Source organism: Benincasa hispida, chromosome 1 (assembly GCF_027475165.1).
Source record: "Benincasa hispida cultivar pf3 chromosome 1, pf3_genome.v1.1, whole genome shotgun sequence".
NCBI lineage: Eukaryota > Viridiplantae > Streptophyta > Magnoliopsida > Cucurbitales > Cucurbitaceae > Benincasa > Benincasa hispida.
This window is the reverse complement of record NC_143478.1, coordinates 61894554-61909538: the sequence shown is the minus strand read 5'-3', so window position 1 is coordinate 61909538 and position 14985 is coordinate 61894554. Positions and strand designations below refer to the sequence as shown.

General features: G+C 35.6%; 1 protein-coding gene across 4 annotated transcripts; it reads right to left on the bottom strand.

Moving 5' to 3' along the window:
* Nucleotides 1–1683: 1683 nt before the first annotated feature.
* On the bottom strand, nucleotides 1684–9622 carry LOC120083918 (ATP binding microtubule motor family protein). 4 transcript variants are annotated; one of them, XM_039039826.2, is made up of 15 exons: nucleotides 9294–9622; nucleotides 9113–9167; nucleotides 7871–8328; nucleotides 7553–7642; nucleotides 7341–7441; nucleotides 7141–7254; nucleotides 6974–7055; nucleotides 6825–6892; nucleotides 6682–6747; nucleotides 6453–6577; nucleotides 4949–5282; nucleotides 4345–4449; nucleotides 3248–4249; nucleotides 2256–2581; nucleotides 1684–2165 (listed from the first exon to the last, which is right to left on the bottom strand). In XM_039039826.2, exons 3-15 carry the CDS (start codon nucleotides 8082–8084, stop codon nucleotides 1838–1840), a joined length of 2955 nt encoding a protein of 984 aa, XP_038895754.1. In that variant the 5' UTR covers nucleotides 8085–8328; nucleotides 9113–9167; nucleotides 9294–9622; the 3' UTR covers nucleotides 1684–1837. The 4 variants fall into 4 exon arrangements, with proteins under 4 accessions (XP_038895754.1, XP_038895756.1, XP_038895769.1 ...); XM_039039828.2 differs by having other exon boundaries at nucleotides 9263–9606; XM_039039841.2 differs by having other exon boundaries at nucleotides 7871–8341; nucleotides 9294–9598.
* Nucleotides 9623–14985: the final 5363 nt, after the last annotated feature.

Sequence of the window (14985 nt, the reverse complement as noted above, 5' to 3'; positions counted from 1 at the left end):
TTTAATTTGGTAAAAGATCAAATTTTGCAAATAAAAAATTAGGATTTGGGAAATATAAAGAATCTTGGTATTAATCAGCCCAAAATAATTTTGTCGAGATAATTCTTTATATTTCCCAAAATTCATTTAATTTTTGGCAAAATTTGATGTTTGGGCTAAAAGATTTGATATAAAATACGAAAAGATTATATAATATTTAGAAAAAATGATAGAATCTCGTTGTTAACTATCTAGGATATCACCAAAATAATTGATAAGTTAAAAAAAAGTTAAACTTTTATGTAAATCTCGGTGGTCGATCTTGAACGAGATGGACTGATAAAAGGTATTGTAACCGTTTTAAAAAATGATGCTAGTTTTGAAAGATAAAAACTTGAGAAGGTTATTTATGACAAATTTTCATTATTATTACTATTTTTTTTTCCTTTTTTTTTGCGTTTACAATATAATGTAGAAATTTGAATAATATATGACTTCTTAATCGAGAGCATATATGTCAATTAAATTAAATTCATAATCGCATTACAATCTTCTTACCTAGAAATTTATTTAAACACGCTAAACAATAAGTCAATCAGTCAACTTGGGATGTGGGTTAATATAAATTAGCAAAAACCAACCTCCGACCAACAATTAGTTGGGAGTTAAAAACTGAGGACACCCAGTCAAGTCAGCTTGGGATGTAGGCCGATAGTCAGTTTGTGCAAGTCAAACTGACTAGAGTGAACTATATCCTATATTTGTAAATTTATTGTGTGATTTTGAGGCATAAAAACGGAATTAACTTATTTCTTAAATTATCGATGGATCTAAAAACTTAAAGGTGAGGCAAATTTAATCTTATATCATCTAATTTTCCCTCATTTGTAAGCTTAAAATATAAAGATTATATGAAGAAGGTCCAACAAATGAAAATGAATATTAATTAAACATGAAGATTCTAATACTAATGTATCAGTCTTATATGCACCTTAAAAATACTATCCATTATTTAATTCTATAAACGCTTTAAGTGTTCCATTTAAGTCATAATTAAATTTAGAAGTTACCAAACTGGCCATTAATGGCCATGAATTTTTGTAACTAGTTTTTGAAAATTTCAAAAGTTGAGGGTTGCCACATATAATGGCTATAGAAAGGCACGAATTTGGGCAGTAAAGGATTACTTTATTATTATTATTATTATGAATTTAGTATAATTCTCCAGACCCTTTTCTTAAAATTCAGTAACTACCTTTGCATTTTCTAAATTTTTCTTGCATTTCTTGGAATAGAATCACTCAATCAAGCCTTAATCAAATTTGACTATTTAATGACTCAATCTAAAACAACGTTTCAAATCTTGCTATAAGAGTTAATCTATTTTAACGTTTTCCTTTGGATTGATTTAAATTTTGTATAAGTGTTAGTTTCTTAGATTCAAAGGTTCTTGCTTCAACAAAAGCGATATTTGGACAAAGAATTAAGATTACCTTATGGACCATATTTATATATATTGAATGACTATAAATTCTTAAACTAAGCGGTGAACAATGAGTCTAGCATACATATGTATTAGCAATCAAGAGGTCGGTTAAAATAAATAAATAATAAAATAAAACTATAAGTTTTAATTCTAAAAATATACTTGTATGTGCTCTTTTTGGAGACTCCGTACAGTGGCATATTCCTGTAGCAACTTCATAAGTCAACATAATCCTTACAATTAAATTAATAGTAAGATATAGGTCAAGTAAGAATAAGATAGAAATATCCAATTAAGGAACAAATTAAAAGAAATACCCAAATTACATTACAATACAATCTGTACAATATAATTAGCGAGAAGCTAGGCTTATTACATTACAAGACAACCTTCATGTTTTGTCTCAAAGGAGGTGATTCCTCGAGCATCATGGCGTGGAGTGAAATTAAGACCAAACATTTCTCTAGAGGCCTGATCTGGTTCTACATAGTTGACAAGTTTAGCAACAATGGCTGCGCTCTTTCTTATGTGATCCATATCCTTTGTATCATTCCACACAAGGTGAGCCAATTGTAATCTTCTATTGTTAGAATTCAATCCAATTCCCCATTCTACAAATAAGGTCTCTCTTTGTTTCTTTGAGAGCCTCTTCTGCATTTGTCTGCACAACATTTGTCTCTCCCGCCGAAGTGCTTTCATACTGATCAAAGGAGGGATTTCGTTTTACTTCAAATGAATAACTTTAGAAACAAAATATGGAAATTGTAGATTGGAAGTGTATCTAGCTTACCTTGATGCTGATGTTGGTGTTTGGCCGTTTTCGATGGTTGGATTTCCTTGAGAAAATGTGTCTTTAAGGAAGGATAGTCTCCTGAACTCAACCTCCATATAAATAGAATCAGCTGGATCGCCACCTTTAAATAGAAGGAAAAAATAGGTCCTATGCACCAACGAGACATTACAAATATGCCACAGTTCAATGATGTCCTTTTGAAGACTACTAAACTCCGACGGCCATTTTGAAGAACTTATCATGTTGTCATTATGGATTGGATCCATGCCAACATCTTCCACATTCTTCTCAGATTCAATGGGCCGTGGCTTAGCCTCAAGTACCTAGAATACGAGACAAACATGTTAAATAAAAATCCTCCAAAGAAAGAATCATTCATATAGGAAAGCATGGAAGTAAGTAAACTGATCGCGTCCTTATTTTAAGGTTAATGCAAGCTGTAGTCCATAGTTTTTAGTTGTACAATGGCCTAGTCCCTAGGAAACACAAACACTTTAGTTTAGCTAGTGTGTCCATGTTCGACATGTGTCAAATACTTAAACACTCTGACGCTTGTTGGACATGTATTGGACACTTGTTAACATAATAGATGTGTTAGATCCTAGTTGTACAAAGTTAATGTAGGTCCAACATTTATTTCACACATATCAAACGCTTAGACTTTACATAAAATTTGAGAAGCAAAATACATCAAATTCATTTTTTCAAGCATATAAATGCATAAATTTATTGATTTTGAATTTACTTCTTATATAAAAAAGCATATTACATTTTTTTAAAATGTATATTTTAATAAATGTGTACTTGTCATGTCAATGTCTTACATTTTCTAAAATCGGTATCATGTCTATGTTCTATCATATTTGTATTTCGTATCCATATCAATACTTCATAGCTTGCACCCATGACTTGTATCTCTCATAGGTTAAAAATTTAACATCCATACATTAGATTGCTAAAAAGGATGCTTAGAACAAAGGAGTACTCACCGTTGCATCAAGAAGATGTTTTTCACCCTCAATGTTGGATATCTGCTTTGCTGCATCAGGAAATCGATTTTCTCTCTCAAGATTGGATATCTGGTCATGTTCTAGCTCTGAAGTAGTCACATCACTTTTGTCGTCTTCTAACACATCAAAATTCTGGTTACCATGCGCATCTTTGGAGGCACTCTTCTGGGAAGTTTGAGAACAAGTTAGTGATGACCTCTCAGACTCAACGTCATATTTCAATGCAGCAAGTTTTATTTGGAAACCCTCAGGTCGCCCTACGAAGTCTTTTCCAAGCCAAATTGGTGGCGTGCCCTGGAATTCCTTGATATTCTCCGTAGATAAGGTTCTCATAATACTGGCTTTACAACTTCTACTCCTAGTTAGATTTAATCGTCCAGAGTTGCAGATATCTTTCTCCATATTCCATGGAGAAGGTTTCTCAGGGGATAGGATTACATAGAAGGGACTGAAGTTGTTAGACTTACTATCTTCTTCTGCTGGGGATGATTCTAATTTACATTTTTCACTTTGTCCGTTATCAACTACTTTTGAGGTGGCTGTGTTCGCTATAGGAGACGGAGTGGTAGAATTAATATATCTTTCTGGGCTTGAACCTGACATGGTAGAAACTAAGTATCTATTCATACTTGATTCTTCCATCTCAATACATCGAACTTCCTTGCAGATATCCTCAGAGTTCTCACAAGACAGTTCTTCTACGACCTCCATATGTTGTCGGGTATCAACCAAAGAGGGAACCATCGATGATACTCGTGGAGGGGATTTACCTTTCAGGAAATCCTTTTCAACTTCGACAAGATGCGTGAAATTATCATCAGACCTAATGCTATGTCCTCCTGAATACTGAGATGCATCAAAAGATCCAGAAACATCTCTGATGATTCGAGAATCTGTCATTACTGTTGTCTCAGATGGGCGATTCTCAAAGTCCCATGAAGACTGCACCCGTAATCTTGGGTACTGATCATCCAAATCCGTCTGGAATAAGATGCAAATAACTAAACATCAAATAAATAAGCTTCGATTTATTATTGCATAACAGGAGGCCTTGTTCAAAATATAAAATACCATACCGATGATATTGAAGGTTTATCCTCTTCCACCATTCTAAGCAGATCCTTAACCTGAGATTGCGCATAGTCTCGTTCCAAGGTAAGCTCTCTCAAGTCCTTTTTGAGCTGCATGATGGGACAAATAAGGAAGAGAATAGAAATAACTTATATCAAGTATCACTCTAATGCCCTCCAAGAAAGTAAAAGTTGGAGAAGCATTCTAATCTAATGATAGCACAAAACAGCCAATAAAAGGGTGAATAAATACAATCCTAACCATAAAACATAAAGTCATTTTTGTTTCAATATGGTATTGTAGAGTAAATTTTCATTATCGTGCAAAAGCCTGTACTAGAAGAAATAGCAGTAACCACGTATTGACAGATGCAGGAACATCGGAGAGCTATCCTACCAAGTCAGTTTCTACGTATATAATTTTTTGAAGGGAGCCATATCTATGTCACTTGCACCATAGAGTTGATGTAATTTGATCGAGTGCAAACTAGCATGTGAATTTAAATTATCAATGTCTGCTATATTGAACCGATTATGAGAAGTCACAAAATGACAAGTCATATATTCAGTGTCAAAAGCATGCAAAAGATAAAAAGGGAAGGAAAATTACCTTTTCAATCTGGAGATCTTTTTCTCTAATTAATGTGTAATCGGGTGTTCCAGAAGTTTGTACAGAGCTTTTTAACTCGCTTTCCAATCTTGCCAATTCTCTTTGCAATTGTTTTACCAGTGCCTTATCAGACACAACTACATTTACCTGAGCATTAGTGACAACTTCTTTAGCACAACTTGCAAAAAACAGTGTGTTTCTTGATTGCTCAGCATGGATTTGAGCAGGGCTCATGGTACAGATGACGGCAGTTCTGGCATTGCCTCCCAAGGAAGATTGCAATATACGAGTTAACTTCGAATCCCTGAAAGGAATATGTCCATTTCTTCCCTTACTGCATCCAACAAGGAGTTCTATATGTCAGCAAGAACCAAAATATAAGAGGAACGTATAAGAAGCTAATACAAAGACCGTGTTTAAACTTTAAATACTATTTGCTCCCCCTACTTACTGCATGTCCTATTTTCTTCCTTGTATTTTCAAAACATTCAAATTCCGGCCTTCTACTTTGAAGAAAACTTATAAGTAGTTCCCACTGTTAGTTTGTATTAACTCGGTAAACCTTCCGATAGCTTGGCAATAAGAAGAATTCTCTGTGCCAACAGGTTTTCACACATAAAGGAGCATCTAAGAAATAACATCTATACCAAGGAGGGTTTCCAAACCTCTTGAACTGTTGAGTTTAGTACTTTCTTATTGTGGTGCATACCTCTCTCTATTTTTCAGTCATTGTATCCACCGGAATAAGAACGTTATAGTGGGCAGACCAAAGAGAGATGGATAACGAAAAGGAAACTGGAAACCGTGGAAGCTAAGTTGGAATTGGGACAGTGGTGTAAAAGATTTTGGCCATGGAAAATGATATCGCCGTATTGCTTAAAGGTATTTAAACTAGGAGCTGAAGAGATAAAAAAATAACAAAGCAGACCCTATCAAAACCTAGAAAAGTTTGAAGGAGAGAGGAAAGAAGGTTGAATGAGGAGTTCAAGAATCCAGTGAGGAGGAGGAGACTCAAGTACTAGAAGAAGCTGGAGTTGCCTCATTCGAATGGGAATCATGGGAGAACTTACAAGTGGATTGAGTCTTCCAGGTGAATAGCGTATCTAAATGGGCTAGACAATTGCGTTTTATATGGCAAGAGAGGCACTCGTGTGGTTCTTTTCTATACCAATCAGTATAACAAGGACCCTTCAAGTATTTGACCAGAAAATTGGCGGCAACAATGGAAATCAATTGTCTTTAATACAAGGACAAAAGGTTCAGTTTACACTCTGTTTGAAAACTTAAGAAACTTTGGTAAATGAGAAGTTGCTGCCTGCTCTAAAGTCGAGGGATTAAATGGTTCTAATTTCTTGACTCTATATAAAACTCAAACATTTGAACAGACCAATTGAGAGGACATTAGAAACAACTCAATTATCATATGCACATCAAACCACAGTAATAAAAATGAAAAATTATGAGTATAACACGGAAGTAGAAAGAGACGAATTGCAGAAAGTACCTGAGCTTACGAATTACAGTCCCAAGAGTAAGCAAACTACGGTTTATGTGACAACCTTCTTTCAGACGTGCACCAGCTGATAACGACTGAGATGCACGTTCACTTCCTGCCAGATCGACAAAATTCTGCACCCAAGAATTAGGAGTTCATTTTGTTGATTTTTCACCAATTAATCAAATCCATCTCTTCTCAAGGTAACCCCCCAAAAAAAAAAAAAAAGTTTTTATACCACAGTAGCTGTGAGAGAACTCGACTTGTCCTTGCCTAAAAATTCACGAGCTGAGCTCTCAATTGTCTGGAAGGAAGGCATAATCAACAATATTACTCAAGTGTATATAAAATTGACAACAACAGAGACAACAATATAAATACCAATCTAAGAATCTGATGAGATCTGGAGCTTGCTTCATTCAAAGACGTCTCCCCTATCTGCCTTTGAGCTGCAAAAATATACCAATAACATCATATAACGAAACAAAACTAGTCCGCGTAAAGGCAAGAAGATTTGGAACTGTCACTACCTTCGCAAAGAGATAAAAGTTGTCTAAAATGATTCCAGTCCCTCAGAGTCTCTTCTGTGAGTTTCTCAACCGTGGTTCCCCTCTATCAAAATAACTTGAAAATCAAAGATCATGAAATGAACATACTCGGAGAGAAGGTTGAAGGAAAGTTAGACATGATTAGTCACCTCTGGATCATCCAGGAGTCTTAGAGGAGAATTGTCTATGCTAAGGAGGTCCCTCACAGATTCATTATATATCTCTATGGCAGAGAATTTCAAGAGAAACTCCCTATCCGTGTGCTTGACAAAATAAAAGAAAAATAAAATTAGACCAGAAAAAAGAGAAATATTATACTGAACCATTTATTGACATTATTTGTGCTTACCTTCTCTATGTAGTCATATATATCTGCGACAGTGTACTCCGTGATTCCACTCATGGTGTACGTTTTCCCACTGCTTGTTTGTCCATAGGCAAAAATAGTTGCTGTACAAAAAAAAAAAAAAAAAAAAAAACGGTGGGAAAGGAAATAAATATGAAGTTCATGCTAAATAGCAAATGCAACGAGGGAAAAAAGTGGTTCTAGTTCGTCCATACAGTTAACTCCACTGACAACAGAGAGGGCAACTTCCTTGGCGCCCTCCTCGTAGACCTTCCTTGTCGAGCAATCGCAACCGAATACCCTGTCTATAGCCGTTCATATAAGAAAAGGCCGGCCAGAGAGCAAAAGAACAGACAAGATTAAATATTCAGGATCACAGTAAAAGCAGCGCCGTCGCTGCAGCCATAAGTTGGGGAAAATTCAGGAATTCCCTGTTTCCGGAAATGCTCAATTCGAAAAACTAAAACCCAGAACAGAGAAGTCAAGAAAAGCAGAGCAAATTCGATGTATCTTTACAAGCGCCATCGACTTACCAAATGTGTACGCAGATGGATACAAGGAGCGTTCAGCCACCGAAAGCGCATTCCTGCATATAACAGTGTTGTCGTTTATGCATTCCCATTCCGAAACGTCATTCCTTGAAATCTCCTTCTCGTTCAAAGGGCGCAGACGAACTGATACCAAAATTCTCTCTTCACGCCCACTTGTCTCTTCCATTATTAGCTCTTCGCCACCGACAGCTCCCATTTCTCGTCGTCTCCTCTCGGCTTCAAAGCCGTAAACCTTCAATAACTAAGAAATTGAGACCATTCACAAAGGAATCTCTTTGTGCAAAGAGACAGCATGCCTCGTCGCCTCTTCCTTCAGCTACCCATAGTAGATTCTGCCGACCGATGTATAACAATTTAGATACTACAATGTATCAAGTGATGTTAGGACCATAGGCGGCAGTAGGGCCGACAGAACCTCACTGCCTTGCCTCCTCAATGATCTGCACCAACAAACTAATCATGGGTCAGACGGTGAGTGCAAATTCGCATACATTTTTTTCAGCGTTTTCGTCAGAAGCATGAACCTAGATTGTTTGTCTTTTTTACTAAGCAAAAAACGACAGAACATGTGCATACTCAAAGGATCACAAACAACCGGCCATCAATTCATTCTATTATATAAACAATTTGGAGTTTTCTGATAATGGTCCATGTTAACAGTCTGTCAAAGACTTCAAGTCTCCCCCATTAATTTTAAATCATTTTCCAAAACATATAATAATTGTAAACGAGCTCTAATCTCAGCTTCGATTATTCTACAATCAACTTCAAGGAATGTTTCAGACCTCGGCAGAAATCTTCACAACCTCGATAATACTACACATTGCGACGCGGAGGCAGAAGAGACAGTTCCGACTTCGATTCCATAAATAATGTTGGAAATTAGTTTCTTCTCTTCTAACAGTTCCACAGTTTATCCTAAATTTATCCCAAATTCGACACAAATAACAAAACCACAACAGAATTCAAAAACTAAAAAGAAAAAACCACAACAAATTCTCCACGAAAACAGAAACAACACTACCAGAATATAGGTAAACAAACAAAATGCTCCACAAATTTCCTACTAAACAGAATGCGGATTACTAGAATCAAAGATCATGCAATGCCGCATACCTAGAGTAACGCAATTGAAAAGGAATCGAAAACCGTGAAGTCAAACCTGACCATTTCAGCGTAGACAGAAGAAGAAGAAACGGAACAAATAATCGAGTAAACAAATACCTTCAAGTCAGGCAGTGAAGCATTCCCATCCAGTAATCCACACCGAATCGATCCTCTGTTACAAATCCAAAAACAGAAAATTAGGCGAAAACAAAACAAAACTCCAATCAGAATCAATAAAACAAGTAGAGAGAAAAGAAAAGGCAGTACAAAGCAGTGTAAAAGTTGAGTGGAACTGAACTGCGGTGAAATCTAGAGAAGGAAGATCAGAATCTGTGTGGTACTGGAAGTGGTACAAGCACTGAAAATGAAGTTTGAGAGAATGAGAGGAATCTGAGTCTTCTATTGATGTCTGAACATGGTTATGTGGATCTACATATATTACAGTGGGTTTGTGTTTGTGAGGTGGAGAAGACAAGGGGGGATGGTTATGGCGTCGACTTCCGTGGTTAGGTGTTAATCTGTAACCTTTTCGCCCGTAAAATAATATTATTATTTGCCTTTCGAATTAAAACTGCCGCGCTAAAGGGGTTCGTTCGCTTGCTTGCTTTTCTGAATTTACCACCTCACCGTTCAACCCTTTTTATACACTTCTACTTATTTTATTTCATTTTTTTTAAAAAAAAAAAAAAAAAAAAAAAAAAAAAAAAAAGAGATAGAGAGAGATAAAATACACTTTGAGTATACATGTTTTCCATGCTTTTGCTGGTTGAATTTTGAATTTAGTTTTTGTTTGGACTCTTGTTTAAAAAAAATATTTCAAATGCTAAAATTGCTTAAAATATTTATAAAATTTAAGAATCTATTTATAGTAGATAACTTCTATTAATAATATTGATGAAAGTCTATGAGTATCTATCATTTCTAAAGTTTTGCTATATGTTGTAAATAGTTTGATTCATTTTTCTATATTTAAAAATAGTTTTTTTTTAAAAAAAATACATATTTGGAGTGTTTGAATTTTATTTATAAAACTTTGAAGTTTGAATTTTATTTGATTTCTATATGATGTATCTTCTAGTTTTTTTTTTTTTTTAACTACAACATAAGAGAATTGAATCTCAAATTTGTAGATTTACACACAAGCTATGCTCAATTTTGGTTGTTAAATAACCTATTTTAACTACTCTAACAACTCCCTAGGACTTGAACTAGATCGTTACTATAGACATACATGCATACAATTCAAAACGACATCTTTTCATTATTTGATAAAATCAAATAAATATCATAGAATAATTAACGTTATTAAAAATAAATAATTGAAACTCATTTAGCAGGGTACCCTTAAAACCATGAAACAAAACTAGAAAAGTTCTTTTAAAAAGTTTAAAAGCACAAATACCAAAACTTCAAGTTCAAACATCAATACTAGTAATTTTAGAACATAAAATATTAAAATATGAACGAAAACATATGACTGGTCCCAGTGGCTCGATCACGGATTCCGCTTGTCATTCACCGACGTGTTCTTACCTTTACCTGAAAAAGAAACATGAGAAAAGAATTAAGTATAAAATACTCCGTAAGTAATTCCACTATCAGAGTCAGGCTAAACATCTATGTTCTTTAGATGTCATTCTCTAATGGGACATTTATAAACCTATACTTTCCATGGAATGACCATCTAGTGGATAATTGAACCCGTCTTACCGTAGGTGAGATGTACCCACAAACTATTGGGATCGTTGTCCTAAATCTTTTTTGTATTCTCGTAGTTTGTAAACTCTGTATAAACAAATTGTTATTATTAAAATAATTGTTATTTTATGAGCATACACTCAATCCAATAAATAAATATCCTATCTTATTTTATGTAATTTAAACATGTATGTAGAGACATACATATGGATCATGTTTAAATGATAACCTAAATGATCTGTAGTAGATGGATAGGTACCTTATCTTGGCGAGACTACGGATACGACCCACTTTGTAGTTGTTACAAAGTATTGTAAAATACTACAAATGATCTGATTCTCATCATTTATGTGGAGACATGTGAGCGTGATTTTTTATACAAAAAAGTTTGTATAAGACCGGACCACGAAATGAATAGTGTCGCTATATAACATCGTTAATAGTAGAGACTTACATTTCACCAGGATGACCATAGGTGAGATGACCTGAATCCTGAGTATGTTGTGAACTCGAGCCTGTGAAGGCGATCATTTGATTTGTATAGGTGAGAGTGGTCAATTCGTCGACTCAATATGCCTATCATTTTAGGGATTCGTCTGATTGGGGAATTGGAATACAGCTATATAAGATGGAATTCACTCATTCCCTAATGTCGGGGGATAAATTGCTCCCTTAAGGGCTGATTCCGGGGCTTGAACAATATGGCGCCACACACTCTCTTGGCCTGAGAAGGTTTGTTCATAGTTGGACTATGACTTATTGTTCATTAGAAGAATCAGTGATACTTAAGGAGATAAATGTAACTAAAAAGGCAAAACGGTAATTTTAATCCAACTGTAATTACGAGGGTTATCACACTGTTGACTGGTTATATCCAATGGTCATAGAAATATATCGGCCCATACACAAGCATGGATCAAAATTACCTTATCAGTCTGAAAGTAAGAATCCGTGTATCCAGTAAGGATCAAATCCTTAGACCCATACACAAGCATGTAGTCCCTCGTTCTCCGAAGATACTTGAGGATATTCTTAACTGCAGTCCAGTGACCCTGACCTGAGTTAGACTAATACCTACTGACTATTCTCACAGCATAGCAGATGTCTAATCTGTAGGATTGTATCAATAGCAGCGGAAGTACAAGGATCATTTAAGCATTCAAATTCACTAATTTGGCATAATATATAGCATGCTTTTGTAGGAAAATGGGTTTCAAGACGTCTTGTAGAACTTCTTCAAAGCTCCATCTTCAACTGCTATCTTCTCTATATCTTGTTGTAGACCACCTCAAGATCTTTCCCACTATTCTCTTGGTTCTCTAGATTGAGTAGTGGGACTCAAAACAAGTTTGAATCAAGAGATGAAGGAGAAAAGCTCACTGCAGCAACCTTGTTGAAGAACCTTTCTTCAAACCAGTTTTTCTCTCAAAAACTCTATAGATTGCATGTCGATTTTCACTCCAATCTCTTCATTATATTGCAGATCAACATGCAAAGAGAAGAGTTGCATGAGTTGCAGCTCATGCTTGGAGAAGACAAGGCAAGAAAATGCTTCATGAGTGAGCTACTTAGGTGATGGATAATGGAAAAATCCATTTTTTTTCATTTTGTGTTTTTGTTTTCCAATTTTCCAATTTTATCTAAAATTCAAAATTTTATTTAAAAAATCTATTTGATTTTAAAAATGAAAAATTAATTATTAAATAAAAATTAATTAATTTATTATCAAATATTAAATTAATTTTAACATATATTCATCTTTATATATTTAAATCATATTTAAATAGATAAATTCTCCTATTCCATTTAATTCTAAAATTAAACATAATTATATCTCATATAATTACTAAATCCCTTAATTCTAATTTGAACGTTTCAAATTAACTTATCATGTTATTCTAGAGATAGTCTGTTACAAGCTAGTAGGGGGACCTCGCGGACCTACAGATCATGGGCTTCAACGATCCGAGATTAATCGCCTAAACTCATTAAACCAAATTAATCTTCATTCGTTAACTAATGGATCATTCCACTAAAGCCCATAGTTGCACTCCCCTCACTGTAAATATATCATGTCCACATGATTTAACCATAATCAACAAGTTGACCCTTCACAGGTTGTTCGTAATAACGGCTAGGTCAAATATCTGTTTTACCCCCGAGATTACGTCTTATTCCTCAAGTCCCTACTAATCCTCTAATGAACAACTGGTTTGTGATCCAATCACCAAACCAAACTCTCTCAGCCCAGTGAGAGGGTAGGGCCCCTTGTTCAAGACCTGGATTCAGTACTTGAGAGAACAACCTTTCTTCTATCCCTAAATCGAGTAGGCATGAACTCCATCTTATACCCTATATCCCCAGCTATCTATCCGATCTTACCCCTGAAATGGGAGTCTTATTGAGCCGGCGCTGTTGAGCCAATCCTCAACTATGCAAATCTAAGGGTAATCCCAAATAAACAGGAGTTCATAGTTAGCTCAGGATTAAGATTGAGTTACCTAGGTCATCTAGGTGAAATAGTCAGTCTTAAACCGTAAACAACGTTATAAAGTCAGAGTGACTTATTTCTTGGTCCTAATATTATGCAAATTTATTGCACAGGACGCCCCACTCCTCATGTCATAACATGTACGAATTAGAATCACATCGTATGTAGCACTTTACAACTCTTTGTAACAACTACAGAGTAGGCCACATCTAATTGTGTTACCAGAATAAGGTACCCAACCTCATTCATGTACCATAGATCATTTTGACTATTTACTCGAACCCGATCCACTCTTATGTCTCCACATAAAGTTCAGGTACTCATACAATAGTCATGGGTCTTAGTTTATTGGATTTAGACTTTCATACAATTTATGAGATCAATAACAAGTATATTGATTATAGAAAATGTTGATCATTTTACAAACTGCGAGTTTTTGGAACATAAAACCCAAAAATACTCTCACTTGGACTAAAACTCCAGTGGATCAATATATAAAAATATATACAATGTTGAGTTTACATGGAGAGAATAAAATGTACAAATACAATAAACTAGGGCATCACAATACCCATCAATTCTTCCATTTTCCCTAGTGATACAAAACTCGTAGACCTAGTCCTACTAGGTGACCCTCGAACACTTTAACCGAGAGAGCCTTCGTAAATGGATCAGCTATGTTTTTTTTTGCTGTTTTGCTTACAGCAACATACTCATGTTCCATTGTGGAGTCCGCAATACAACTCTGCTTGATGCTTCTCCACAAAACTGCTCCTCTGTTCAGAGTGAATACTGACCCCGAAGTTAATTTCCTCAAATCAATATCGGTCTGAAAGTCAGAATCAGTGTATCTAGTAAGGATCAAATCCTTAGGTCCATACACGAGCATATAATCTCTCGTTCTCCGAAGATACTTGAGAATGTTTTTAACAGAAGTCCAATGGTCATGACCAGGATTGGACTGAAATATGCTGACAATTCCTACGGCATAGCATATATCGGGATGAGGATACAACATTGCATACATCAAACTCCCAACTGCAGATGCATATGGAATTCGATTCATCTTCTCAACCTCTTGACGACCATTTGCCAGATCTCATAATTATAATAAGTAGCAATGGACAGGAGGATGCAAATCGACTTTAACATGGTAACAGGTGAGAAAGTCTTCTCATAGTCGACTCCCTCCACCTGGGTATAACCCTTTGCCACAAGTTGAACCTTGAAGGTCTACACCTTCCCATCAGCACCTCTGATAACATGTAGAAATACAAGTTATTTATATCGTTTTATTTAGATTATACGGCAAAAATAAGGAAAAGTTGTGTCGACAGTATAGAAATTGGCTTATAATCGCGAAAATTGTAAAGTGTCGTAAGCACACCTGCTAACCCCATTGTGATGGAAAAATGGAATGTCCAAGTCTTTGTTTTACAGAAAATAGGTCACCAAATGCGACAATCGCTCGAGGACAAAAATGAACGACGCATTATCACAGCATGCAACAATCATTCAAGAACAAAGAAAGAACAACGCAATTGCAGCGCATGCGACAATCGATCATGGACGCAAACGTTCAACGCATTTCCATCGCATACAGCAATCGATAAAAGATCAAAACAATTACACCGCATGCGGTGATTGATCGAAGATGTGAAGAGCAACGCATTCACAAGGACTTCTGACATTGTACAGCTTTTCTGTTGTACGATTCTGACAAATTGAACGTGGAGCAGAGCGGACGTTTCCACTATGCCATGGCAGGAATTATCAGAGCAGGACCACTAATGTAGAAGGA